Raw genomic sequence first — 27,383 nt, forward strand, 5'->3', positions numbered from 1 at the left:
GACTAATGGCTAGCTATTGTATGTTGTTTACTTAATTCACCGGCGTCATAAGTTGGCGAAACCTTAAAAAATTGTGATGAAATCCAAAGACTTCAACTCAATGACAAACCGACATGAGTTGGAATGCCGATTGATTAGAATGTGATTCACTGAGATAATATATGCTTAAAATACAATGCAAGACAAATATTTTGAAAACACTAATGACAGCTAGTTTGGTATTAATACGTACAGTACTTTCGATGGGGTTTTGAATATCTAAATATTGAAGTCTAAGGATGAAGTATTGATTTAGGAAAAAAATAAAAAGACTAGTACAAGAAAGGGCGGAGGCGTACATATAATAGGAGAAATAGGAACCGAAGAGAAAGGATGAAAGATGGAAATGAGCTTTTTGGCATAGTAGGGTTACTAAGTAGGGCTAGACCTAAATTGAGTTGGCTCAAACTTAAAAGTCTGTTTAACTTGATTTAATTCAGTTTGAATTTATTCAATTCAAATTCAAGTTAAATTCAAACAAGAAGAGCCGATTCGTTTTTTAAGTAGAGTCAACTTAAAATTAAAAAAAGTTCAATTAAGTCTGATTCAAGTTTAATTCAAATTATAGTTTGAATTTATAGCTCAAGTTTAATTCAAATTCAGTTGTTTGAATCTGTGGCTTAAATTTATGGTTTAAGTTCATAACTTATTAACAAAATAATATTGTTTTGCTAATTATTAGTTAAAACAACTTTGTTTTATCAATAAGCTACTCACTCTAGCTATGGATTTAAACGACAAATTCAAGTGCAAACGGATAAAGGGCTAAATTTAAGAGATTCAGAGTTTGCACCTTATGTATCAACACCTTATGTATCAATTATTACTTAACTTCAAAAAAAATTAAATATGAATGATATGACAATTTTTTTTCCTATTAAAAATGTTAATGTGATTACTTTGGTATATTAATATGAATATTTTATTTGATGATGTAGACAACTTGTATGTTGATATAGACATTTGATATATAATACAAAAATAATAAAACTATGTATATCTATTTTGAGTATATAAATAAGTATATACTTGTTTTGTATCATCATATGATTGTGTGATTTTGAATTAAGGATATACTCAATTATACGATGACACATATAAGTGTATACTCATTTGTTTACTTAAAATGAATATACGTAATATTACTCAGGCCAAAAGACTAATTCCCACCCAAAGTTTAGTCCATTTCCAAATACTCACCTAAGGATTTGAAAAATCTAAATATCCACATGTCATCTAATTTCTATTAGAGTCAAAGGTAAAACAGTTATTTAACCATTAATATTCAAAAATACAAAAGTTTATATCATTTTTTTCCCTTGGTTTGAAAAACTAAATATTTTCCCTCATGATTAAGTTTTGAAAAATTATATTTCCCTTTAGGGTTTTAAAATCTTCCTTCCATTTTCTGATGATTATCCATCTTTGTCCAACCACCTTCTCTTCCTATGACTGACACAATCTGTCTCTAGCTATCTTCTCTTTTCAACCTTTGTCATCTCTTCCTAGTCCATCGTCATCGAAAAGAGAAGGACAACCCAATTGAAGGCTTTGCTTGGACAACAAATCCTTCGTTGTTCAGAGTTTGACATGTGTCGTCTTCTCTACCTTCTTTGTCAGAGAGAGAAAGAGAGATGCTATCATCCATTGTTGATGGTGGAGAAAGAAGTCATATGGAAATGGACGGTTGTTGAAAAATGGATGGAAGATTTTGAAACTCTAGAGGGAAAATATGTTTTTTCAAAACTTAATCCTAAAAGGTAAATTGTTAGTTTTCAAACGAAGAGAGAAAAATGATATAAACTTTTATATTTTTTAATATTACTAGTTAAATTACCATTTAACTTTTGATTCTAATAGAAGATTTTAACAAAAATTGGATAATAGATAGATATTTAAAAATAGACTAAACCTTGGGTGGGAATAAGTCTTTTGGCCTATTACTCATAGAGAAATTATAGAAAAAACATAATTAATAATACTGTACATACTCGTTTTAAGTACACACTTGATGTGTATTATCAAGTAATTAAGTAATTTTAAATTAAAGTTAATGTAACACCTATTCTCATGATAACACATTATATGTAACTAAAAAATATGTACATATAATATTATTCAAACATAATATATATTTAGAGATAAAACCCATTTTTGTGTGATAAAATTCAAATTTTGTCCTTAAAAAAAATTTGAAAGTTTAATTTTTAATAGAAAAGAAAAGTAAAATTCAATCAACTAATAATTATCGGTATCATCATTTCTGAAAATTTATGTCGCTAATTTTTAACAAGATTAAATCCGTTTTTACCTGACAGTTAACATCGGAAAACACAGTTCCGATAACGAAAATGATAATTGATACATAAAGTGTTGATATCTGAAATTAAAGTGGATGATAATGGTAATATTTATAATTATTGATGAGTTGGTCAGATGTTGCGAGGGCATTGAAGTCGATCAAAATTAATAAAATTTAAATGATCAGCAGAGAAGAGAGGAGAAGAGAAGAAAAGAAAGAAGGAAAAGAGAAGACCTCGAGATGTGAGAGTGTGAGAACTAGGGGCCTGAAGTCTACCACCTTCTCTGTAAGCTGTACTGAAGAAAGAAAGCAAAATTAAGAAAGTGATTCTATAGAAATGCAGCTGACTCTAAAAGCCATGAGGCGATGAAGGCGGTGAAGGTGGCGGTGCAAGTGCCGAGGCTTTTTGAGTCAGAAAAAAGAGGGCGCAAGGCATACTAGAATGAATGTCCATTCCCCAATGTATACTTTCCCTTTATCCACGTTTATCTTTATTATACTAACACCATTTTACAAATTTTCCTTCATTCCTTCTTCACTTTCTTCCCATTTGTTTTATAATTGGATTCTCACGTTTACATAGAAAGATTCTTGATCTAATTGTATGTATGGTTTTTTCTAATGAGATACCTTATTTGAAATAGTGGAAGAAGTTTGATCTATTATTATTTTGTTATTCAAATTATTCTTGAGACAAGTATATTATATACTATTAAATCATATTTCCATTTTTACAAATTGAATTTTTAATAAAATTATGTATATATATTTTTAAATATATAATTTTAATTAGATTAAAATAAAGTAATACCTAATTACATAATAACATATTATTCATATATCTTAATTATATTATATATATATATAACATTATTTTTGAATTTTACACTACATATTGAACCATTTATTTCTCTGATTAAGTGGAAATTAAATAAGAGATTGATTTGATAATATTGCCGACTGCAAATAATAATAAGATTATTAAATGATCATGATAAGTTTGACGAATAGAATTGGCGACTCCAAAAGTGTAAAATGCAGTAGTGGTGTTGGGATGGTGAAGGGCAAACTATGGACCTATGATATAATGACTCTTTACCCACCCAAAGCTTTAATTAAAGTAATCCTATTCTCGTATGATGTTATAATAAATATCAATTCATATATCAATTATAATGTATTATTATTAATTTAAAAATATTTAATTACACCATAATATATTATATTAATATTCAAATTAATGTTTATTATAAATATAAGCAAAAAACCATAATTAAACAACCAATTTTGAAATTATAAAACTTAATAATTCTATCCAAATTTATGATTTAATCACAATACATTATTTAATATTATAATACGAAGATTAAAGACAAAGACAAACTTGTTTGCGTTATTTTGTTGTGAAAATTGTTGTAAAACAGTTTGATTATCAACCTTTGAGCAGGTCTTCTTTCTCATTTCTCTATTGCGATGTGCATAAAAGATCTCAGGAGGATATATTGCGTAACTAGAAAGGGGATTTTGCCTTTCTTTTATTAAAAACTAAAATGAGTTAATTGAACTCACTCATAAGGAAGTCAATAATCTTATATTAGTTCACATTTATAATCCTAATTTTATAATTACAATATTATAATTACAATATGAAGTGTATTAACTCGTTTCTGAATTATTACATCAGAACTATAAAATAAATCCTTTTTAGACTACATATTCACCCAATTTTTATTAAAAGATAACAAAATTTAATCAATATATATCCACATTGTTCCAATAATAAATGCATATAATATTATTGCCAAAGACCTTCTCCCTCTTTCTAATTCATCTATGCAGCAAAATTTTTATACCCCATTAATTTGGCCTTGATAATCAAACAATATCAAGAACAAATATGTATCCGTGTGACAAATATAAATGCTATGTCTTCCTCATAATCCTTATTGCAAATTTGCTTTGATGAGGATGAAGGAGCAAATGTGTGTGTGTGTGTGTATGCACACACACGCACATACATAGGGTTTTGTATCATCCCATGGTGACTTGGAGTCATTTTTCTGTTATTATGGGCGCCGAACTTATCTGTAGTACGTTGATTTAAACATGGATATTTATCAAATGTAGTCGGCAGCGTATAAAGTAAACATATTGCATTGCAATTCAATGAGAGGAAGAAAATATAATAAATAAAAATACTAAACATTTTAAATTAAATTAAAAAACCGTCTCTCCACAGAAATTAATAACATTTTTACTTGGTCCAAAGCCTCTTGCCAGCTCTCACATGTATGCACACCACGTCTCCTTTCGCTTATAAATACTCTCAATCTCTCCTCTTTTCTTCCCCACAACTCCATGTGAGCTCCCGGAGATACTTTCAAGAGAGCTAGCTCAGTTTTAGCTTTATATATTTATTATGGAGGTTTTGAAGCTATATATTCACAGTATGGGAGAATCTGTAAAGCTCAGGAGGGATAGCGCCATGATTCCTTAACGATGATTCATAGTTTAATCATCACTGGCGCTATCCATCCTGAGTTTTACGGGTTCCTCTTACTATTTAGGGTGCAGTTTCAACTTCAACTGCAATTTCCGGCTTCTGGGTATGTGTTTGTTTTACTGGCATATATGTATTTTTTTCGTTACATCCACATAAAAGGTTTTTTTTTTTTTGGCTAAGCAATCCACATAAAAGTTTCGTCAAGGCTGATCGAAGCTTCTCATTTCATTTGATTATGTTCCTGTTTTTTATTTTTCCAAATCATGCATGGCAAGGTATTTGATCTGGGATTCTTCTTGTTCCTGACTGATGAATTTGTTTATTTACAACAAGTTATCAGTTCTTGTTTCAGCATCTAGGTTTTCTGATGTTTCATCTTTGATATAAGCTATAAAACCTGGGGTCTCTATGGATCAAGTTCAATATTGGTAGCTTATATTATTGATGATATCTTCAAAGGTAAAAATATGTGGTTCACAATCTCCTACTTCTTTCTGTTCTATTAATCAACATATATGTCTTTCCTTCAGATTTTGATTTTCCCAGATTCTTCTGGTTTATTCATCTTGGTATTAAAAATCATATAGACTTGTACAAGTGTGAGCACCTGTTTTCAGATTTGGGTGAATTTGCTTTTCAAAATGAGTAAACCAGAGAGCTTACTTATTACTTCATGGTTTCATCAGTTGTTCTTCATGATCAAAATTTCTCTTTCTAGATCATCATATTGCCTCAAGGTTTGATTTTCTTATTTGGAAAAACAAAATATCATATCTAATTTTTGGTACATCCAGAGTTTTATATTTATTACCTTGATTATAAATTTGCCTTTTAATAGCCGGTCTGAGACTCTGAAACCCTAGCCTTATATAGTGATCAATTTATTGAGCTAGCTAGGGTTTCACATTTTGACTTAAATTTGTTGCAGGCTTTTAAATAATGGACCAATTGGTTTTGTGGATGTTGACTCCTTACCCAAATTTAAACTTCGTTCAGGTCACGGTCTCGTCGCTTTCTTTTCTTCATGAACATCATTAACTATCTACAATATTTAAAGCAAAATAGTTGTCTTTAATTGTTATTTCTTCATGCAATTGATTCATAAATAAAAATAATTTAATACTTCAATTAGAATTCTTATTGAGTATGATGCTTATGTTGACTTGTTATTCGAATTCTTTTATGTAATGTGGTTATCTGTTCACTGTTGATATGCCATATGTAAATGATGTGGTTGGCCATTATAAGCCAAGTGTATGGTTGAGATGTATAATTTTATAGCCCTAATATTGATATTAAGAAGTTTGATATAACTTTAGGGTACAAGATGTGTCTTATTGTATGGGGACAACGAAACAAACAATCTATAGTAAATCTATTTTAGTATTCAGAATTCTATACATATTTAGTTTAATAACAATTTCACATTTTTTTTTAAACGGGGAAACCTTCTTTGCATCGAATAGTTCTTTTAGATTAAATTTGATCACTTCAAACAAGTAAAATTTTAAACTCAGTGGTTACCCATAACTATTAAATTAGGTAAATCGAAATTTTAATTTTAAAATATTGTTGGAAAAGATTTGAATCATTACTTTCTAATACATAAAATATTTTCTATTATCACTCAAATTACCCAAAAATTATATTTTAGTCTTTTTGAATTATAGTGGACAATGTCAATGTGCTTAAACAGAAACCTCCACGTTTCTCTACAGTATGGGGAAAGGAATTTGATGTACTAAATACTAATTAAGTTTATAGCTATTTCTTATTGAACGAAAAGAAAGTTGATATGGATGAATTGAATATAAAGTTTTGGCCTGGCTAAATTACGTGGGTGATTGGGATTTCAAGATTTGATGTTTGATTTGTAATTGGTTTTCTTATTATAGGTTTATCAAAATCCATTATTAATTTTATTTAATAGATGACTTCCAACTTGCTAACATTGTCGAGTAAATTATTGGCACAAATAGAAATGCCACGATGAATATAATTTTATCAGTTTATAGTTTCAGATCTTTGATCTGCATTCTTATCATATATACGTAGGATAATGTTCCCAATCCATCTAAGTAAATTAATACATTAATTAAATCTTGTTTCGTTCTTATCTCTAAAAGCTACCTCAGCTGGGAAACTTGAGATTCTAATCCGTTGGTCTGAAAGTTTTGTTTATCTCTTTCCGCCATCATAGTGATTTAACAAACACAGAAAGCTAAGCTTTGCAAATGAAAACTGTTGATGAAGGTGGCTAGGTCGAATCATCAGTATAAAAAAGGAAAAGAATGAATTAAGAAGGTGGGGCAACAGAAGTTGGCAGGATATAAATCCCAACCATAAAATTTCAGAGGGTGGCATGTGGGAGCATGAATTGAATTTCCCATTTATGTCGCATTAAATTATACAGTCAGAAACCAAGGTATATATGGTGATGAATATATATATATATATATATATATAGTCAGAAGAATATATGCTATGCCAATAGAGTTATAATAATTTGGCATGGACCCTTTTATGCAGAACAACATTAATCATATTTTTGACCTTTCCAAGATATCAGTATGTAAATTTAACTTCTGCCTTAATAATCTTGTCGTGGCATAAGCATTGCCATATCATCATCATCTTCTTCTTCCTTTCTGTCTTCTGTGCAACCACAAAGCCAGCCACTTTAATTTAAGCTTTAGTTAGTAGTAGGCCTCCATTCTCCAGTGATGTTCTCTAATTAATTACTTACAACACTCATCATTCCTACTTCTTATAGCTACCACTCCGGGATCTTCTCACTTTAAAAATCTAATCAAGAAGATAGTGGTAGACTGTGATTAAGTGATATAATTATTTATTTTTTCTTTTACTTCTATATCATTCAATCAAACACAAACATATCAGATTGTACACAAAATATTATACAGCTTATTTGTACATATAGTGGTACTCATAATAATGATAATAACAATAATAAAAATGTGGTCCACGTCTCAGGAGTATCAATTTCTTGTATAACAAGTGGTGCTGCAACATATTAAATCCTCTTCACAAGCAGAACTGCAGAAACAAACAGGCGCCTTGTTTTAAGGTGATGAAAGAAAACCCTCATGATGTTGATGGTGATCCCTATGGTTTGATTTCACATAATAAATAATTTCTATGAAATTTCATTACCATTTCTCCGAAACTAATATGTCCTCTTGATGATCTTTCATATTCATGTTATCATATCATATCATACCATGCATACACGTGGAAAAAAAATTACATTGTATTGAATTATTGCCCCCAGGTTTTTCAAACTCATGAGCTACGTAAGAGAGTTCAAAGTATGCAGACTAACAAGTAAGTACAATTTTCCCATTCCTTGCAAGAAAATGGATGGATCCAGACTAAGCCAAAATACGTTCAATCTTTGCAATTTCCACAAATTCTATTATGGATTGTGGATAGAACCCCACAAGGGAAACCAGTGAATCAAGGTTTAGTTGTTGGCGGTTATAATTATGGGATTTCTAACTGATATGTTTGATATATATGGCCTTGTAAATGGGTCATTTTGGCTAGGACTAGTTGTCTCGTATGGTTCTCTACTTGGAGTAACTCATTGAGAGAACTGAGATCATTGTATTGGAGCTTTTTATGCCATTTTCACTTGCACTTGTTGAGCTATATACTAATGTTTGGTTTGTCAAACCTTAGATGAAAAATAGCCATATAGCCTAAAAAAATTGGATTGTACAAGTAGTAAGGATCATTAAGCTACCCTTGAAGTCCTATAATTATTTATCCATGCACATACTAATATTAGACAGTTGATATTAGTGAATGAATATATAGGTAATATTATTTTTATATATATATATATATATTTTATATGTATAATTGAGTATATAGATAATATTTTATTATTTATTTAAATATAATTATTTAATTATATATATTAATATTAATATATTTATTATTTATAATTAAATATTATTTTATTATTAATTTAATTTAAAGTCACTTCATTGTAATCGCAGAAAAGGAGGCGCAAATTACAGGGACTGGTCTTTATTTTTGTTTGGGTCTGGGCCGTTCAAATACTCCTGAAAACCCTTGTCATTTTTCTTTTTTTTTTTTCCTGTTAAGTCCCTCTTCGTCTTGTTGAGCTGAGAGTCTGAAACTGAGGGTTTAATAGTGTTGTGTGCCAGCGTCGTCGGCTTCTTCTTGTATTGGTCTCTTTTAAATTGTTTTGTAAATTAAGGTCTATAGAAATGGAAGATGAACGCCGAATGTCAATGCGGACTCGTAAGGTTGCTCCCAAAATGGCTGCAGCCCTTGCCAGCGCCGACAATCGAACTCAGGTTTTTATTTTCTTTAATTTTCTTTTTCATTTTTTCTCATCTGGGGTTTGACCAAAGTAAAAGAATTTTGATAGATATTTTTTTAATTTACTTTTATTAGGCTGCTCTTGCTCGCCTCGAGGCTCTGGAAAATGATAATGCCGGAATTGAAAATGTTGAAATAAATGATGACGACGACGAAGCTTCTCTTGATGATGATGACGAAGGTCTTCTAACTTCCCTTAATAATATTCTTATTTAACTGACAAATGTATGCAATTCTCGTGTTTTGAGTAATCCAAAAAATTGGATTTTGCATTGCAGGCTATGTACAAAAGAAGCAATCCAAGGGTACTAAACGAAAAACCCGGCAGGCTAAAGCGCTTGAGGATGCTAGAAAGGCACCAAGGACTTTCCTTGAGCTCTTACATGAGGAATGACTCTGTTCTGTGCTTTTAATTCTCAGTTAAAATTTATTAAATTAAAGGTCCTAATTTTGGTTGCATCAACAGGCAAACCTTGAATCCTTGCCTCCCCATGTTCCATCCTATTTGAGGGCAGCTGTGGGACCTCCAAGTTCCAAGTCTCGTCGCCATTTCTGCACGGTTTGTGGATTTACTGCAAGCTATACTTGTGTCAGGTGTGGTGTGCGCTTTTGCTCCATCCGTTGCCAGAATATACATGATGATACTCGATGTCTCAAATTTGTTTCCTGAAAGGTTAGAGACTTGAGCTGGAAAGAATTTGTAAGAAAAGGATCAAATTTGAAGGTTACTCGTTTTAGTATGTAGCATGAATATTGTCAAATTGCTAAGTTTTGCACCAGTGGTTTGCCCATACTTTTAATATTAAAGCAGTTAGTTTTAGAGGAAAACATTTTTGCTGCTGTTACAGGAATTTGCATATCCTTTATCATTCCACTACATTGTGCTTTTTTCCAGGTTATTGGCACTTATCATTCCAGACTCAGGCAAATAAATACATGTACATCTAAGGACATTAGATAACAACAGATCATGTAATCGGGAAACTATAATTGTGGGATAATTTGTTGATAAACTTAAAATTACGGCAGATCTAGTGGAGGCTGTACAGACTGCAATTTCTCAACTTCATTTTCAACTGGGAAGCCATTGTGAGACTCCAAGTTAAATGAGCATCTATGTGACAATGCATCAGCTAAATACCTGTTTAGCCTGGTGAGTTAGAGGAAAAACTTAAATTATAATCAAACACCACTGTGACAAGAAAAGAACCTTGCATGTGTTTTTGCTCTTGAATATGGTGAATCACCTGGATTATCAGCTACTAATCAGATGGCACCTGGAGGTTTTCCTATGGTATTTCTTTTTGTGGGATCAACGAGTTTGAACTTTGCCGTATCTCTACTTGGGTTGAAGTTACCAAAACCTGATCCAATGACATAGAATTCATACCCATGAAGATGCATGGGGTGGTCCTCATCTGTGACAATGATTGTGTCCTATAACACTATCTGTACCCTGGATCCTTATTTCAACTTAGAGAGCTTAGTTACTTTTGCTGGCTGCCACAGGCCACAGCTCACATTGTTTGTATAATCAAATTGTATTGGAGGAACTGGCAGAAGATCTGTAGTGAAAACACCAGTTTGGCCTTGGTAGTAACCTTGCATCAGGGAGTTGACCCTGGGAAATACAAAAGAGGCATTGTTCATGCTTGTGGCAAGATGGGTTCCATTAGGACCTTGGCAATGAGGGCTGTTAGGATTTGTGCAGTTGATGAGCCCTAAACCCACTGTGAAAGTTAGGTTCTCATCAATCACGTGAGACTTCAACAGCATGTGGACTTTTGATCCCTGCAGTGAATGCAGTTGCAGTAACTACATCATTAAAACCTGGGAGTTGTGGAAAATTGGAGTTGAAGATTTTCCTTTCTTGGAGCTGCAGAGTGGTTTTATATTCAAGGATTGCAGTGGTAACTCTTGATTCATCCCTGAGTCGATAATTCTCAGAAGAATTTTCTCACCCAAATCCACTGGAAATCTCATAGTTTCTGTGTTGCAATTTATATTTATGTCATTTACTTTGTGATATTAGAGACTAAATTCACCACACCACAACAAACTTCTGGTTTTCCATCTGGCTTAAGCAAGGCAGAAGAATAGCACAAGAGTTCTAACAGCAAACCTTGGCTGGAGCATCTGTGCAGATAGCCTCGTTGACCATTAATGGTGTATGCATTGGAAACATATGGAGCTGCATCTGTGAAAGTTGCTAACCTCAGGACATCCATGGGTTTCCTGTCGCACCACTCCCCTGTTTGACATTGCCATCATGGGTTGGTGTTGTCATAATCAGAACTACCCTGCAGAAATTATTTCACAACTTCAAAAGAGGAACAGAAATGAGGTACCAAGAAGAATAGGAATCTCATTCTTTGGCATTGAGAAGGGGTATGGAATATCCAATCTCTGATAAATATGAGAGCTCCATATACAGTGGCCCTTAACCATCTGCTATGAGCATGCCACCACAACGGCCCCTCTTGAAACATCCCATTCACAGTAAAAATGTAATGGGTGGCATTGTATTATTCCAGTGGAGGGTGGCATTGTATTGAGCTCTATTTATAGCCTTGATCACAAGACTGTCTTCTCTTGAAACATCCCATTCACAGCAATAATGTTATGGGTTCTGCACAGCCTCTTCACTGGCTTGGCTTCAATTTACCGCTAAAAAAAGAGATAATATTCCTATAGTTTGTTCCCTACCAAACAATATGATTATTATATAGGATGAATAAACTTACAATAAACTCATGGTAGTGAGTTTCTGCACTCGCAGGAGAAGTTGGGAAGCCGAAGATGACGAGAAAGAGAAGTAATTGGCAAGGGACAAAGGGCTTGACTTTAAGGTTAAGAAACTTTGTAGCTGCTTTAATTCAAAGAGTTTGTCTGTTCGGGCGAGAATTAAGACCTTAGAAAGGTGGTTATTACCTATCATAAAATTATATATACATATTTTGAATACATAAATAATATATCACTATGTGATTGAATGATTTTGAATTAAGAATAAAGTAACACTCAATCACATGATGATATATCAGTTGTATATTTATTTATGCATCTGAAATGTATATATATAATATTGTTTTTTTAAATTTATAATAAGATAAAGCGACAAAGGACATAAATAAATTTTTTTTTAAAATTGATGTTAGGTTTTCAAATCAAACAAGTTATACTTAGATTTCGGGCAATTTAGTTTAAACCTTACAGAGAATATGTTACACCCACTAGCTCAATGAATTTGTTAAAAATATATGAAGATTCTGTACTTAATGTTGTTGGACATTTACTAATAATTTTTTAGATCTTTCAAGTTCAGTTAGAGAGTTTCTTGCCTCATAATCATTCCAATCCAATGTGATTTATAAGTTCATCAAGGACTGATCTTAAATTTTATTTACAACATTGCTTTGAAGTTGAAGTCATTGAATGTAGAACTGAGTCTACAAATCAAGTTGGCGAATGCCCAATTTGGGAAGGCAGTGTGGCTATAGCACGGTAGCTGAAACATTTCTGCAACTGTTCTGTTGGTTTATTGATGAACAGTTAACCGCACAAAAGTTTGAGATGGGTTGTTGGCTCAACAATTTTATTCAGCTTTCCTTGGATAATATATTCAGTATGGACTAATTTGTGGGGATCACTGTATGAGCTTATAGATAATAATCTCAAGCCCTAATCTGTTTTCAACAAACATCAATCATAAACGAAGGGATTTCAAGAATTTACAGCAGAAGTCAAACAATTCTATATAGATGATAATGATACATCACCAGTATTTATGCTTAAAAATACAGTTATAATTGACTGTATGATCGAAAACATAACCTAAAATAGTGAAAAAAAAATTTTAATGTTTTATATAGTCTACACTCTATAGGGGAAAAACTTAGAGAAAGACATCAAAATCGCTTTTAAAATCTGTGGTTGCACGTCTCGATAAAAACGGACCCCTAGCAAAAAATTTAAATTGTTCCCCATCCAAACTCTTCCCAGATTAGACTACTGCCTAAATATTTGGTAGCAAAATAGGCCTCCAAACCTTCAGTCACAGAGCCCGGAAAAAGCTCTGAAAAATTGAAATATATAAAAACTTCAGTGTCACTCTCAGCAGCAAAATTCATCTTCAAACCACCATCTGTTGTTGTAGACCTGGCCACGGTTCATGAACCGCCGGTTTCGGTTCGGAACCACCGGTTCACGGTTCGAAAATATAAGGACCCTGAACCGAAACCGTAACAGGACGGTTCGTCCACGGTTCGGAACCGCCGGTTCCGGTTCATGGCCCCGGTTCGGAACCGACGGTTTCGGTTCGGAACCGACGGTTTCGATTCGAATCCGATATTGAACCATCAATTCTAATACATGATCTTGATTTAATTTTTAAATTATTAATTACAATAATTGAAATTTAAAAGAAAGGCTTGGACTTAATTTTTCAATTAAGCTTCCTACGTATCTTCTTGGGGTTTAGAAGAATCAAAGCCTACGTAGTTCTCTTACCTTGAAAATATAAAATTGAAATTGAAATTGAAATTGAAATTTAAAAAAAAATAAGAAAGAATTTAATTAAATTTAATTGAATTGAAAGATTGAGAGAATATTAAGAGTTTAAAGAATGAGAATGAGAGTTTGAAGGATTGAGTGAGAGAGTAGAGAGATTGAGATTTGAGAAAATAGAATTTAAAGGGGTATATATAGAAAAAAAATTAGAAATAGGGGGGGTAAATTGAAATTCCAAAAAATTGCAGGGGACCAACGGTCCCCTGCAACTTCACTCCTTCAAAAGGCAGCGGTTCCCTGCGCAGGGAACCGTTGCCTTTTTAAATAAAATTTAAAAAAAAATAAAAAAAATTTCAAAAAAATTTCAAATTTTTTTCGGTTCAGCACAGTAAACCGCCGGTTCATAAACCGGTGTGAACCGACGGTTCTACGGTTTCAATTTATGTGAACCGGAACCGAACCGTAGAGCCACGGTTTCGGTTTCGGTTCCGGTTCACTGTCGGTTCCGGGTCTGCCGGTTCCGGTTCCGGGTTTAGCCGGGCCGGTTTCGGTCCGGTTCACGGGCCAAACCGGCCCGTGGCCAGGACTATGTTGTTGCATTGCTCGCAAAGACTTTATTTTTAATTGACAAATTTGAAGATATTCAGACAGTACAGCCCGCTTCCCAGATACTAGTTTCCTTGCAACATCAACAGGACTCCACGATTTCAGATCTTGGGAAGTACGATCACCAAATTCCATCTCATTAATGGATGAGATGTATGTTCCAAAACACTGGAAAACCTGCCAGGTACCTTCATGCTGTCCTGTTATCTGAAGGGAGGAGAATATGATGTCTAAGTTTTCGTCCTCTGACCTGTTGATATGATGCTCTAACCATTTTGCAACATCTAACACCATGCTGAGAGAAGATTGTATTTACTCCCAAATGCATGACAAACCGAAGAGATAGATTGATCCATAGGTCCACTCTTCTGTCTTCTTTCCAGATGGAACAGATCTGACTAGTCCTGGCCACGGGCTAGTTTGGCCCGTGAACTGGACCAAAACCAGCCCAGCTAAACCCGGAATCGGAACCGGAACCGGTAGACCCGGAACCGGCAGTGAACCGGAATCGAAACCGTGGCTCTACAGTTCGGTTCCGGTTCACATAAATTGAAACCGTGGAACCGCCGGTTCACACCGGTTTATGAACCGGCGGTTTACTGTGCTGAACCGAAAAAAATTTGAAAATTTTTTGAAATTTTTTTTATTTTTTTTTTGAATTTTATTTAAAAAGGCAACGGTTCCCTGCGCAGGGAACCGTTGCCTTTTGAAGGAAATTTGCAGGGGACCGTTGGTCCCCTGCAATTTTCAGTGAAGTTGCAGGGGACCGTTGGTCCCTTGCAATTTTTTGGAATTTCAATTTACCCCCCCTATTTCTAATTTTTTTCAAAAAATTTTTTTTCTATATATACCCTTTTAAATTCTATTCTCTCAAATCTCAATCTCTCTACTCTCTCACTCAATCCTTCAAACTCTCATTCTCATTCTTTAAACTCTTAATATTCTCTCAATCTTTCAATTCAATTAAATTTTCTTAAATTTAATTAAATTCTTTCTTATTTTTTTTTAAATTTCAATTTCAATTTCAATTTTATATTTTCAAGGTAAGAGAACTACGTAAGCTTTGATTCTTCTAAACCCCAAGAAGATACGTAGGAAGCTTAATTGAAAAATTAAGTCCAAGCCTTTCTTTTAAATTTCAATTATTGTAATTAATAATTTAAAAATTAAATCAAGATCATATATTAGAATTGATGGTTCAATATCGGTTTCGAACCGAAACCGTCGGTTCCGAACCGAAACCGTCGGTTCCGAACCGAAACCGTCGGTTCCGAACCGAAACCGTCGGTTCCGAACCGAAACCGTCGGTTCCGAACCGGGGCCATGAACCGAAACCGTCGGTTCCGAACCGAAACCGTCGGTTCCGAACCGGGGCCATGAACCGGAACCGGCGGTTCCGAACCGTCCTGTTACGGTTTCGGTTCAGGGTCCTTATATTTTCGAACCGTGAACCGGCGGTTCCGAACCGAAACCGGCGGTTCATGAACCGTGGCCAGGTCTAGATCTGACACAGGACTGGATTACAAGAGTGTGCCAAGACAATGGTTCTGTGACCATTTCCACCAAAATAGGAAGCTCACCTGGTGGAGAGATTATGAGAGATTCAATGGACCTACCCTTCTCAAGAATGCAATCCTTCAGCAGCGAATTCACAATATTCCAGGACAAAGGCCCACATCCGTTCACATCAGGCTGCTCAACTTCACAAGAATTCAAGTTCCACGCATTCAAAACCACAGCAAAACTCAACCAGTCAACCATGTTCGTACCAAAAACCTGCAACAGAGGTTACAATTTTACTTTTAATGGATAGTAATTCAGCAAGTTTATCCTTGAAACAGTGCACACAACTACCAAGGAACAATAGCACTGTCTCACATCAGTTTAGTACCAATCTCTTAGGTTTTTGTATGTAAATGGGGCCATTATAAACAGTATTAAAAGCCTAATCATGAAGCCTAAGAGCAGAATAAAATCAGAGTCTTGCAAAGTAAATAAAATGTACAAAACCGAAAGGAAAAAAGGAAAACACATGCTTGTAGTCACATGACCAGCAAATTCTTACCCCTGCAGACTTGATGCCATTAGAAACCCCCACAACCACCTCTATTGCAACACCTAAAGAGAACTCCAACATCTTTGCATAGCTATAAAGCAAATACTTCAGCTCTGGGAAACTTTTGCGTCAGGAAAAAAACATTTGCTTCAAAGTTTTCCTTAGTGGATGCTGAAGCACTCTGAATAGGTAGATCTATCATCCAAGAAAGAAAGGATTTCTTCTCAATGACTCTTTGTAAGTAGGCAAAGGTTGTTACCAAGTTCTGTTTAGGAAAATAGGAGATTCCTTCAGATGGACCTGGACAGGAAAATTGTCAAAACATTTTAGAGATATATATATATATATATATATATATATATATATATATATATCATGAAAGGATTGAAGAGAAGATAAAAGATACCTTTCCTATTCCCACAAAGTTACCTGACAAATACTATTAACTTCTTCACCGTAAGTAGAAACTCAAACCAAAAAAAAAACTGAACTCTAATATAATGTGCAAAACTCTGTTTATAAAAACCCCTGCTGGCATTCAGCAAGATAAATTATACACTTAGCAGTACTCATACTTTCCAAAAGATCTTTCAATTTAATGAGTTTTATGGTTATCACAGAATTTTCTAGTCCTACAGTTTACCATGCTGATGAATTGTGAGTAATACAGAAAATATCATGCAAGTTAAACTGACCTAAAAGATAATTCTTCTCAGCAGTTGGTGTCCACCAAGGTCATGACTGCCAATCTTCATTGAAAGTCAAAGATTTGGATCCAACCTCATTAGAGAGCTCCACAAAATGAATCCTGCATTTTATGCTCTTGAGAACACTCTACAAGAAGATGCATTTATGTTTTATGATCAAATCTTTGGAAAAAAAAAAAAAAGGCGTTTACTCCTAGAATGGCAGAATAAAAGCTACACCTTCTTCTTCAATGTCATGTGCATTCTGCTTTAGTTGTAGAATGGATTATTCTACCCTTGCTACTAAATACTGATTAGAGTGCTCCAACTGTTTAAATTGAACAAATTCAATTACCTGAAACAAGAGAAGATAAAAATCTTGCTTTATGTATTCTCCAGGGCCCAAATCTCATCCAAACATCGTTTTTAATGGCCTGGCTAAGGCTACACACACACTCCCACGGACACATAAAACATATCAGATTAACACAGAATGTGTATAATATAAGTTACCAAAACTGATAATCACAACTCCCACAAACATATTAGATCGATACAGTGATCTAAAAGAAACATGAATGCACAAAATGAGCAAGTATTGGTTGTTTTCAGCTGCAAAGTTACAAACAAAATAAAATGTAAAAAATTTACCAATTTCAGTACAATTCTTGGTCGGGATTTGTCTCTCGTCGTTGATCATCCTATCAATTTGTCACTCAGTCTTTGTCAACTGAATTTTGTCTCTTGTTGGCGTTCGTTCCTCTTAGTTATCGTCGTTCTATCTTGTTTTTTCATTTTGGATCTCAATTCGTCACCACTTGCTTGATTGTCAGCGGTCGCCGATTTTGTTTGATTTTGATTGAGAATACTACTCCTCTGGGTTGGGAGTCTTACTTAGGATTTGGTAGTGGAGGAGTTTAGGGCTTTCATACCTTTTATTTGGAGAACTGGAGGAAACAGGCAAAAGACTTCAATTAGATATGTTTAGTCTCCAAAAACATTAATTAGAATTGGTATTTTCTCCATCATAATTATTGTAAGAAAATACCCCCAATAATTCATCTTGGAAATGAGTACAAAGAACTTTGAAATTTTTCTATCCATAATCTAGAAACTAAAATATAGGCGTCAATAGGATTGGATAATTTGATATCAATTATTTAGTGAAACGACAACATTTTACTTTTTTTAATAAAAAATGATGTTTTTTTAGCACTAAACGATGTCATTTTAATGTAAAAACAAGCTACTAGCGAGCAACTCGTTTCTGCTTTCTTAAAACTTAAGCTTGAGCCCCTTAAGCTTTTAGGCTCGAGCTCGGGTTTGTGCTTAACAAAAATATGAACTGTTCGATCTTGTTCGAGCAAAGTTTTTTAACACGCTTAAGTTAGCTCAGTTTGAATCTAACTCTACTTGCAGCCCACTAAGTGATCTACTCCTACCTTGGTGCACAATTTCAACATACTGGCTTCTTTCTTGCGAAAGTGGGGAGAACACCTGCTCATTTAATTTGTTCTCGTCCCTTGGTCATTTGTCATCCTCTTTTGCAGCCACCTTTCCCACTTTATGGCACCTATATTGCCATTTCCTGCAACTAACTCCCTGCTTGGGCAATCATGGTGCACAACACTCTTACTGTATGTGTGCAATGTTGCCTTGGTCTACCTAAGCCACATATGTCCACCCAGGGTCATTTGTTGAAGCTAAATTTTGGCCTAATGGTTGAATTGCATGTCACCAAGTTATGCCCACTCTTGCCATGCTTCCACTTGTATAAACATGAGACACTTGGCACCATATTACCAGCCACGTGTTAATCACCCTTTTTATGAATTCCACCCATAACAAGACTTGGTTTGCCTATTTTGTCCTCATTTTAGCCTTTTTCATGTATTTCCGCCAACATGGTCTCATGTTGCCCCGTGTCGTTTCATGCCGCTCCCACACAACTCACATCTTTGACCATGCGCATGTCCCATACACCCGAGTATGTGTGTGCGTGCACTTGCTTACGCACATGTCTCGTGTCAATTGACACATTGTCCCCCATGCCCATGTCAACTTGATTGAGCGCATGTCTCGTGACATCATTTGTTATTAAAAAAGAATAAATAAATAGATAATATCAAATCATCTAACCCTATGCCCACCTGTCTTTTAGTTTCAAGACTGAATCAAAGATTTTCAAAGTCCTTTTACTCATCTCTATGACAAATTATTGTAGACATTTCCTCACAATAATTATGACGGAAAAAATACCAACTCCAATTTATGTTTTTGGGGACTAAATGCATCTAATTGAAGTCCTTCGACAACCTCTCCAGTTCTCCAAACCTGTCATCCTTCATCATGTTCTTGATATCCAACATCCATGGACTAAACTGCACTACATTTTCCTGCTTAAAATCTGTCTATCCCAACTTCTTGAGTGCATCTTTCGAAAACCATGCTACAATTAACGGCTAGAATTGATCCTTCAATTCTTTTTTTAGCACACCCTAAGTCTCAATACGTGGCCTGCCCACACTCACATCATTTGTCAATTGAGTACGCCACTATAGTTTGGTATCACTCACAAGGTAAATGTTGGAAATAGTGACCTGCTCTTCCTCCGACACACGCGTAGCAACAAATACTAATCCATATCCCAAAAAAATTATCAAACTCCTTAGCATCTCAGCATCTACCAAAAGACTTAGGCTTGGGAATTTTGTGTTTCAAAGTACTAGCACAACTATAACCGCTAAAAGCACCACTTGCAACCTTTTTCAACAATCCAACATCATACTTGATTGTGAGCATTGGCTCCTCCAAAAAATCAACCAAAGAAATAACTTGATTTAGTAACTCATTGCATTGCTTCATCAAGTTATTTTGTAAGTCCGAGATTGTGCTTTGCAACTCAGCTATTGCTTTCGCATGCATTGTGGCTTGCTTAGAAAGTGTTGCTGCATCCGAGGTTGGCGCTCCCACGAGCACCTCCAAAACGCTCACCCATTTCAAAAGAGTAGACATCAATGGCTCCCTCACCAAACCTGGCTTTGATACCACACTGCACAGGGTTGGTTATAGAGACCAAAATCGTGCACCTGCGATGCTATTAGGTTACCCACCTAGTCAGCCAGCGTTTACACTGTAATTTTGTGCAACGAACTCGTAAATCTCTGCCCACATTCACACTATAATTTTGTCCAACAAACTCATAAATTCGAAAACAAGATAATAACAAAAGACACAAAATTTACGGGAATTTCCCAACCTTCATATTACTCACAATATAAGGAATCTGCTGCAATGGAGTTTTAAAAGTTGTTCTCACTCTCACTCATACCGCCATGCCTTTCACAACTCCAATTTTTAGGTTAAGTGTGTATTTGACAACCCCAACCACTTAGGCACACTCTTAGGTATTTTCTTGTTCATGAGACATTTGTTATAATCATAAAAAGACTACTCAAATGATGAATATCCACATAGCCTTGCTGGCCAAGTCTTCCAACCCACCAAGTGATGTGCTCTTGCCTTGGTGCACAATATCAACATACTAACTTCTTTTGAGTAGAAGTGGGGAGAACACCCACTCATTTATTTTGTTCTCATCCCTTGGCCGCTTGTCATCCTCTTTTGCAACCACCTTTCCCACTTTATAGCACCCATATTGTCATTTCTCACATCTAGCTCTCTACTTGGACAATCCTAACACACAACACTCTTACTGTCTATGTGCAATGTTGTCTTGGTTTGCCACAGCCCACCTATCCACCCATGATCATTTGCTAGAGCTAAATTTTAGTCTAATGGTTTGAATCGCATGTCACCAAGTCATGTCCAAGAATGCTCATAAGCCGTGGATGTATAGTGAAATATGTGAGCCATGGCTGAACTCTACACATTCCATAAACAAACAAAGTGACAACAAACAAACAAATTAGCAAAAAATTTAAAACGCCAACCTGTTGCTGCTTCACAAATGAATATTCACGGATATTTAGGTCCAAATTTTTTGAAAATTTCACACACGAATGCTCATAATAGGCGGTAGCTAAGTCCACTGATTACACATAAACTAGTTCGTTAAGACGCTTGACATAGCAACGATAGACACATAAACATGAAGTAAATACTTACAGTGATTAACCGTTGGAAAACAATCTGAAGAGTACTGAGAGTGAGATCATCCATCAAATTGGCATCATTCTTACACAACACCTCTTTGGCATTTAAAGAAACTGATAAAGCTTCATCAAATTTACCCATTCTTTCCAAAACGAGAGCCTTAAGGGCCTACAAGACCAAATGAAGAGACATCACAAAATACACAAGAAACATTCGAGAAAAAACAATGTGGCTTGAGACTTAAAAGATCGTACGGTCAGGTGGGGAATTTAGCTCGCAAAGCAGTGGATTGCTCAAGAGCGCTCTTAAACTGCCGAGAGTCAATGGCGTCCCATATCGGACGAACCCTCCGATCGGATATTCCGTCAGCCAACCCGAACTTCGAAGCTATTTAGGGTTTTACTCAAACAGTGATGCTCTTGTCCTTGCAACTCTGAAGCGAGTGTTTGGATGCGGGTTTTATAACAATCGTGGACCATGACTTCTCTACAACTAAAACAAAAAAAAATTGTATGTTACCAAATTGTGATTAGTCTGTAATTATATCCTAGTTAAAATCAAATTACTTTTTTAATACGTAAATACACCGAAATTTAACCCTTATATTATTTATGATTAAAATTTCTTCTATTTCAAGCCGAAGCCGAAGCCAAAGCCAAAGTCCACTTTAAATTCACTGCACGTCAATTCAAAATTTATTTCTCTTGAGAGATCAAATCAAGTAAGCTAGCTCGCACAACAAAAAGAAAAGTATTGAGTTTAATCACCGTCAATCACACTAGAGAAGCGTGATCAAACGGACGAGTACGATCATCAACACAATATGACAAACCGAATCAAACAAGCAAACTCAGTATCCTTCACCTTAAAAAAATAAAAAAGATGGCTCATGGTTTCTTTGAAGTCACGGCCACACGCGTCTCTCGTTTCATTTTATTCCCCCCCACATAACCTTCCAGCGCACGTTAGTCTTCACCACCACAGATGAATGATGAAACTTCACCTTTAGTAGTACTGTCTTCTAAATTCAAACTTGAAGTCTGTTATCTGTAGGCTGAGTTTGAGTATTTTTATTGAAATTTGAATAAGATGATGGGCTCGGACAACCAGGGCTTCGAGGAAGCCCATCTTTTCGCCTCACGAGAAGAAATGGAAAATCTCGTTCTCGACGACGACTCCACCACCACCACCAGTAAATCTTATTCGAGTTACCGTAGCGCCACGTCATTATCCCCGTCGATCCTCGCGACTCCTGCCGACTCCGATCCCTTGCTCTCACCTTCACCGTACCTTAACGCACGGGACCATAACAACAACCACAATCATCACTCTTCTTACATCGAGCCTCCGTCTTACGCTGATGTCATATTTAGTCCCTTTGATCAAAACAGCGGCAACGAAAACAACACTGGCAACCAGATCAACGGCATCGAAAGCACCAATCAATTCCCTGAGTCTCCTATCTCACCTCCTAGTAGCTCCGATTACCTCAGAATCACCGTGTCAAATCCGCAGAAGGAACAGGAAACGTCCAATTCGCTGGTGCCTGGTGGTAACACTTATGTGACCTATTTAATTACCACACGAACTAACATACCTGAATTCAACAGATCTGAGTTCAGTGTTCGTAGACGGTTCCGTGATATTGTTACGTTATCTGATCGGTTAGCGGAGTCTTTTAGGGGGTTTTTTATCCCTCCCAGGCCTGATAAAAGTGTTGTGGAGTCTCAGGTGATGCAAAAACAGGAATTTGTTGAGCAAAGGCGAGTGGCATTGGAGAAGTATTTGAGGAGACTCGCAGCACATCCTGTTATCAGAAAGAGCGATGAATTTAAACTGTTTTTGCAGGTGCAGGGGAAATTACCATTGCCTACGAGTACAGATGTGGCATCAAGGATGCTGGATGGGGCGGTGAAGCTGCCAAAGCAATTGTTTGGAGAGAGCACGGCTGTTGTGGCGCCTCATGAGGTGATCCAGCCTGCGAAAGGTGGAAGAGATTTATTGAGGTTGTTTAAGGAGTTGAAGCAGTCTGTTGCTAATGATTGGGGTGGGTCAAAGCCCCCTGTGGCTGAGGAAGATAAAGAATTTCTTGAGAATAAAGAAAGGATGAATGATCTTGAGCAACAACTCAGCAATGCTTCTCAACAAGTAATGACATCTTAGTTCTTTGTTGTTTGTCTCAATCTGCATGGCTGTTATGTGCTATTAGTTTAGGAATTTTATGTATGAATGTGAATTTAGGGCTTGGAGTGATCATTAATTTTGGTAATACTATAGTACCTGATTTATAAAGCCATTGTCCTTGTTGAATATGTATGTGAATGTGCATGGAGCTTGGTTTGTATCTGCATGTGAACGCATGTATGTCTAATTTTTTGTAATCTGTATTGGTATTTTTTGTTGTGAATGAATGTATTTGCCAGTTATTAGGTCAGAGTGATTATTGAGTTGTTGCTTTCTTCTTGTGAATGTGTTTAGGCTGAAGCTCTTGTAAAGGCTCAACAAGATATGGGAGAAACAATGGGAGAACTAGGATTGGCCTTCATTAAACTAACCAAATTTGAAACTGAGGAGGCAATTTACAACTCACAAAGAGCACGGGCTGCTGACATGAAGAATGTTGCAACTGCTGCTGTTAAGGCAAGTAGGTTCTATCGGGAATTGAACGCACAGACTGTCAAGCATTTGGTAAATTGCTATACCTTAACAATGGATTATTTCAAGCTTTTTAAAGTTGACATCTTCATAAAGCTTTATTGTGAATATGATTTCTGCATGAGATGAAAAATTAAGCTTGCCAATTGCAGGAGTAGCTACTATTTAGTATCACTAGTGGCAGTTATATTACTATCTAAGCTATTTATAGTAAATAATAAATACTATTACCAGATTGTTTAATGTCATTTTATTCTGCAGAAACTTCTGCTGCTGTTTACGTTGTCCTTTATTTTGTGTAATTGCAGGATACCCTCCATGAATATCTTGGGCTTATGTTAGCCGTCCACAGTGCATTCTCAGACCGCTCAAGTGCCCTGTTGACAGTGCAGACTCTCTTATCAGAATTGTCCACATTGCAGTTGAGAGCTGAGAAGCTTGAGGCTGCCTCATCGAAAATATTTGGTGGTGACAAGTCACGTATTCGCAAGATAGAGGAGCTCAAAGAAACTATAAGAGTTACTGAAGATGCCAAAAGTGTTGCAATTAACGAATATGAACGAATCAAGGTATTATACCTTAGTAAAACCCTTCTTCTGTATCATTTTTAGGAACTGAGGTAATCCTTTTCTTTTCCTGCGATGTTTGAGATTTTATTACACTCATGGGTCCAACACTTTCTACCTTTTTTTCTTTTGTGTGTTGTTGTACCTCGCTAAGCATTGGGTTGAATGCTAGATATTGGCCTTCGTCTCATAACTTGAACAAATTTTTGTTTCCTAACCTATTTGGGTCAGGTATGGAAAGCCTTTCAGCTTTCTATGGGCACATAATTCTTTCTAATCCACTTAGGACGCATCTCTCATTGATGTACTAGGGTTCTTTTATAGGAATTCCATGTCTCCTTCAGCTTAATGGGCACATAGGTCTTCCTGAACCAACTTACTTTGCCTCTTCCATTGCTTATTCTGTTTGGATTCCTGGTCGCATTGAAGTGCCTTCAAGTTGATCAAAAGTATTCATTCTTAGTGGCTTTGCAAATGGAATACACTGTACAAAATCTAATATGCCACCCTTCTCTTTTTCATAATGTTTTGAATCATCCTGATCTTATTTGCCTTGCAAAAATGAGTGTTCCCATCCAGCCATGATCTTCTTAAGGACATTAATGTGATGAAAACCTTGCATTCTTTCCTAGAAAAAACAGGGGCTTCTCATTTCATCTTTTGGGAGTTTATTGTTAATATGATGGGTATGTTATGCTTTCATAGCTATTCCATAACATGTTATCCCCAAGATAATTACTCCTGTTTATCATGTTGCTTCAGGTCAATGTCATGTCCTCTTCCTTGTCCCCTTTTATTAGTATGATTGATCCAAGATAATCTTGGTGGCCATATTTAGAAAACTCTTAAAGATTATTTTCTTTGATGTTCTTGTTCATGTTCATACTTTGATGATGTAACTTCCATATGATAGCATTGACGGTATTAAGTTGATGGAGCTATCTTCAGCACTAAATTATCGTTTTGATCAAAATTTTGGAAGCACAATTGTACTGCAATCACATATCTGGCAATATATTAATATCTAACATTTGGTTGTCATGAGATATATCTTACACAGACATCTGTTTTACACCCTGGGATTAGTTGTTGACTTGGGTACAGGGGGTTGCTGATATTGCCTGGCTTGTTTTTAACTTGATTGAATGAAATAGTATATTATCATTTTTGGGAATGGGAGTGCATTTGCAGTTGTTTGACTTTGATATCTTCTTGTTATAAATGTTGGATGTTGACTTGTTAGGCATCATGAGTGGAATTTTTATCTAAAATATGTGGCAAGAATAATTGATAGAGAAAATGGTGCTATGATCATAAACTTTTTTTTTTTGGTTCAGAATCTTTCTTTCAATTTTTGATGTGCAGTTCATTGTCTGGATGTAAAATGAATTGGCTTGTTTAATTGCTTTTGTATTTTGACTATGTTATCATAAGATTTGATAATGAGCAATGATGGGATATGTATTGGTTCTTTTCACCATTTCCTGACAATGGCCTTTGTAACAATATAATTATAGGAGAATAACAGGAATGAACTTGAAAGGCTTGACCGAGAAAGGCGTACTGACTTCTTGAACATGCTGAAGGGGTTTGTAGTTAATCAGGTATGTTCAGGTTTCTTGTATCTGGTCCATATGGTATGAAAATGCTGTTACTTCTTTTGAGAGCCATGCTTATTAGGTGTCAGCGAGTGACAAAGGGATCATCTTCATGTGGTTAAGTCGGGTTTTGTCTCAAGTAATGAACTGTGTTTAGTTAGCTCATACCCTAGTTTTTGCTCCAAAGTGTTAGTTTGAAGCTTTTTGTTACATGTCTTAACAACGATTTGATTAAAAAAACAGCTTCTATAGCTTTATTAAGCTCTCTTGGTCTTTTATTTATTTATTTATTTATTTATTATGGGTAATGAGGGTGTGAATATAGTGGACTATGATGTGGTAGAAATGTGGAGTTTATCTCTTAAAATATTTGTTTGAAGTTCTGTCTAGGCAGGGTGATGATCCGGTCTGAGTGTTTGAACCAGTCTTAACTGTATTTCTGCAGCCATGATTCCACGAACTTGCTTGTATAATTACAGGAACATGTGTTTATAAAGCGGTGTACTCTATTATCTCATAAAATTTGAGTCTCTTTAGATTTCAATGTAAATGAAACAACTTGATAATCTGAGTCTCTGTCTGACCAGGTGGGGTACGCGGAGAAAATTGGTAATGTATGGGCAAAGGTGGCGGAGGAGACAAGTGGATACGGAGACGATAGCACTTAAACATGTGGCTGGCTGTACATTCACAACTTCAGCTTTTTCTTTTTTTTTTTTTTTAAATTTTTCCAGAGTTTGTAGTTGTCCACCAATAGGAGATGGCAATACATTGATAATAATGAAGAAAAATGGAGCAGTATGTAATTATGAAGTTTCATTTTGAAGTAGTATCTGGGGAAAGTTTTTCAACGCCCGTTGGCCTTAGAAGCTTTGCATTTGATATTGAATAGTGGTTGTTACTCGTTTGGTATTCGGGATCCAAGTCTTGAGTTGCTGATTTTGACATGACAATGAGATCATTTAATGACATTGATTTTATCCCATTGCCAAACTGCGATTGAGAAATGAAGTGTATTATCTCTGCTAACTTTTTTCCAAACCCTAATGATTATATATTTTGATTAGTAGGCAATTGGTTGGGACGTTGGGATAGAAGTCTTAAGAGCTCGAGGGTATTCTGTTGACACATAACCTCCAGTCAGCTTTATCGGCAGCCATAGGACTCTAGTGTTTCTAGAAGATCCCTTCGGCAAAGATTAGAGGTATGAGCGCAGTGTACTTTGATTGTTTTTTCAAATTTAAGTAAAAAAGTAGTTGGAAAAATTTTTAAATTAAATTATTTTAAATTTCATATTAAATTGAAAAAATTTGATTTAGTATAATTTGGATTGCAGATTGAATTTATTAAGTTTATTCACTTTTAAATATATA

The 27,383-nt window shown here is 35.3% G+C and overlaps 2 protein-coding genes and 2 pseudogenes across 3 annotated transcripts; 2 read left to right on the top strand and 2 right to left on the bottom strand.

Annotated features, from left to right (window-relative positions):
* Nucleotides 1–8,897: 8,897 nt before the first annotated feature.
* LOC123224813 (SWR1 complex subunit 6-like) lies at nt 8,898–11,202 on the top strand. Of its 2 annotated transcripts, XM_044648537.1 has the most exons (5): nt 8,898–9,193; nt 9,294–9,399; nt 9,497–9,606; nt 9,685–9,891; nt 10,114–11,202. In XM_044648537.1, exons 1-4 carry the CDS (start codon nt 9,104–9,106, stop codon nt 9,886–9,888), a joined length of 510 nt encoding a protein of 169 aa, XP_044504472.1. In that variant the 5' UTR covers nt 8,898–9,103; the 3' UTR covers nt 9,889–9,891; nt 10,114–11,202. The 2 variants fall into 2 exon arrangements, with proteins under 2 accessions (XP_044504472.1, XP_044504471.1); XM_044648536.1 differs by lacking the exon at nt 10,114–11,202 and having other exon boundaries at nt 8,899–9,193; nt 9,685–10,046.
* On the bottom strand, nt 10,485–11,201 carry LOC123224812 (annotated as a pseudogene).
* Nucleotides 11,203–12,948: 1,746 nt separating the features above from the next.
* LOC123224757 lies at nt 12,949–21,683 on the bottom strand (annotated as a pseudogene).
* Nucleotides 21,684–22,050: 367 nt separating this feature from the next.
* LOC123224755 (sorting nexin 2A-like) lies at nt 22,051–27,003 on the top strand. The gene is made up of 5 exons (XM_044648457.1): nt 22,051–23,339; nt 23,670–23,879; nt 24,155–24,415; nt 25,930–26,016; nt 26,598–27,003. The coding sequence occupies exons 1-5, from the start codon at nt 22,281–22,283 to the stop codon at nt 26,676–26,678; spliced, it is 1,698 nt and encodes a 565-aa protein (XP_044504392.1). The 5' UTR covers nt 22,051–22,280; the 3' UTR covers nt 26,679–27,003.
* The last annotated feature ends 380 nt before the right edge of the window (nt 27,004–27,383 follow it).

The sequence above is a fragment of the Mangifera indica genome, chromosome 9 (assembly GCF_011075055.1).
Source record: "Mangifera indica cultivar Alphonso chromosome 9, CATAS_Mindica_2.1, whole genome shotgun sequence".
Classification (NCBI taxonomy): domain Eukaryota; kingdom Viridiplantae; phylum Streptophyta; class Magnoliopsida; order Sapindales; family Anacardiaceae; genus Mangifera; species Mangifera indica.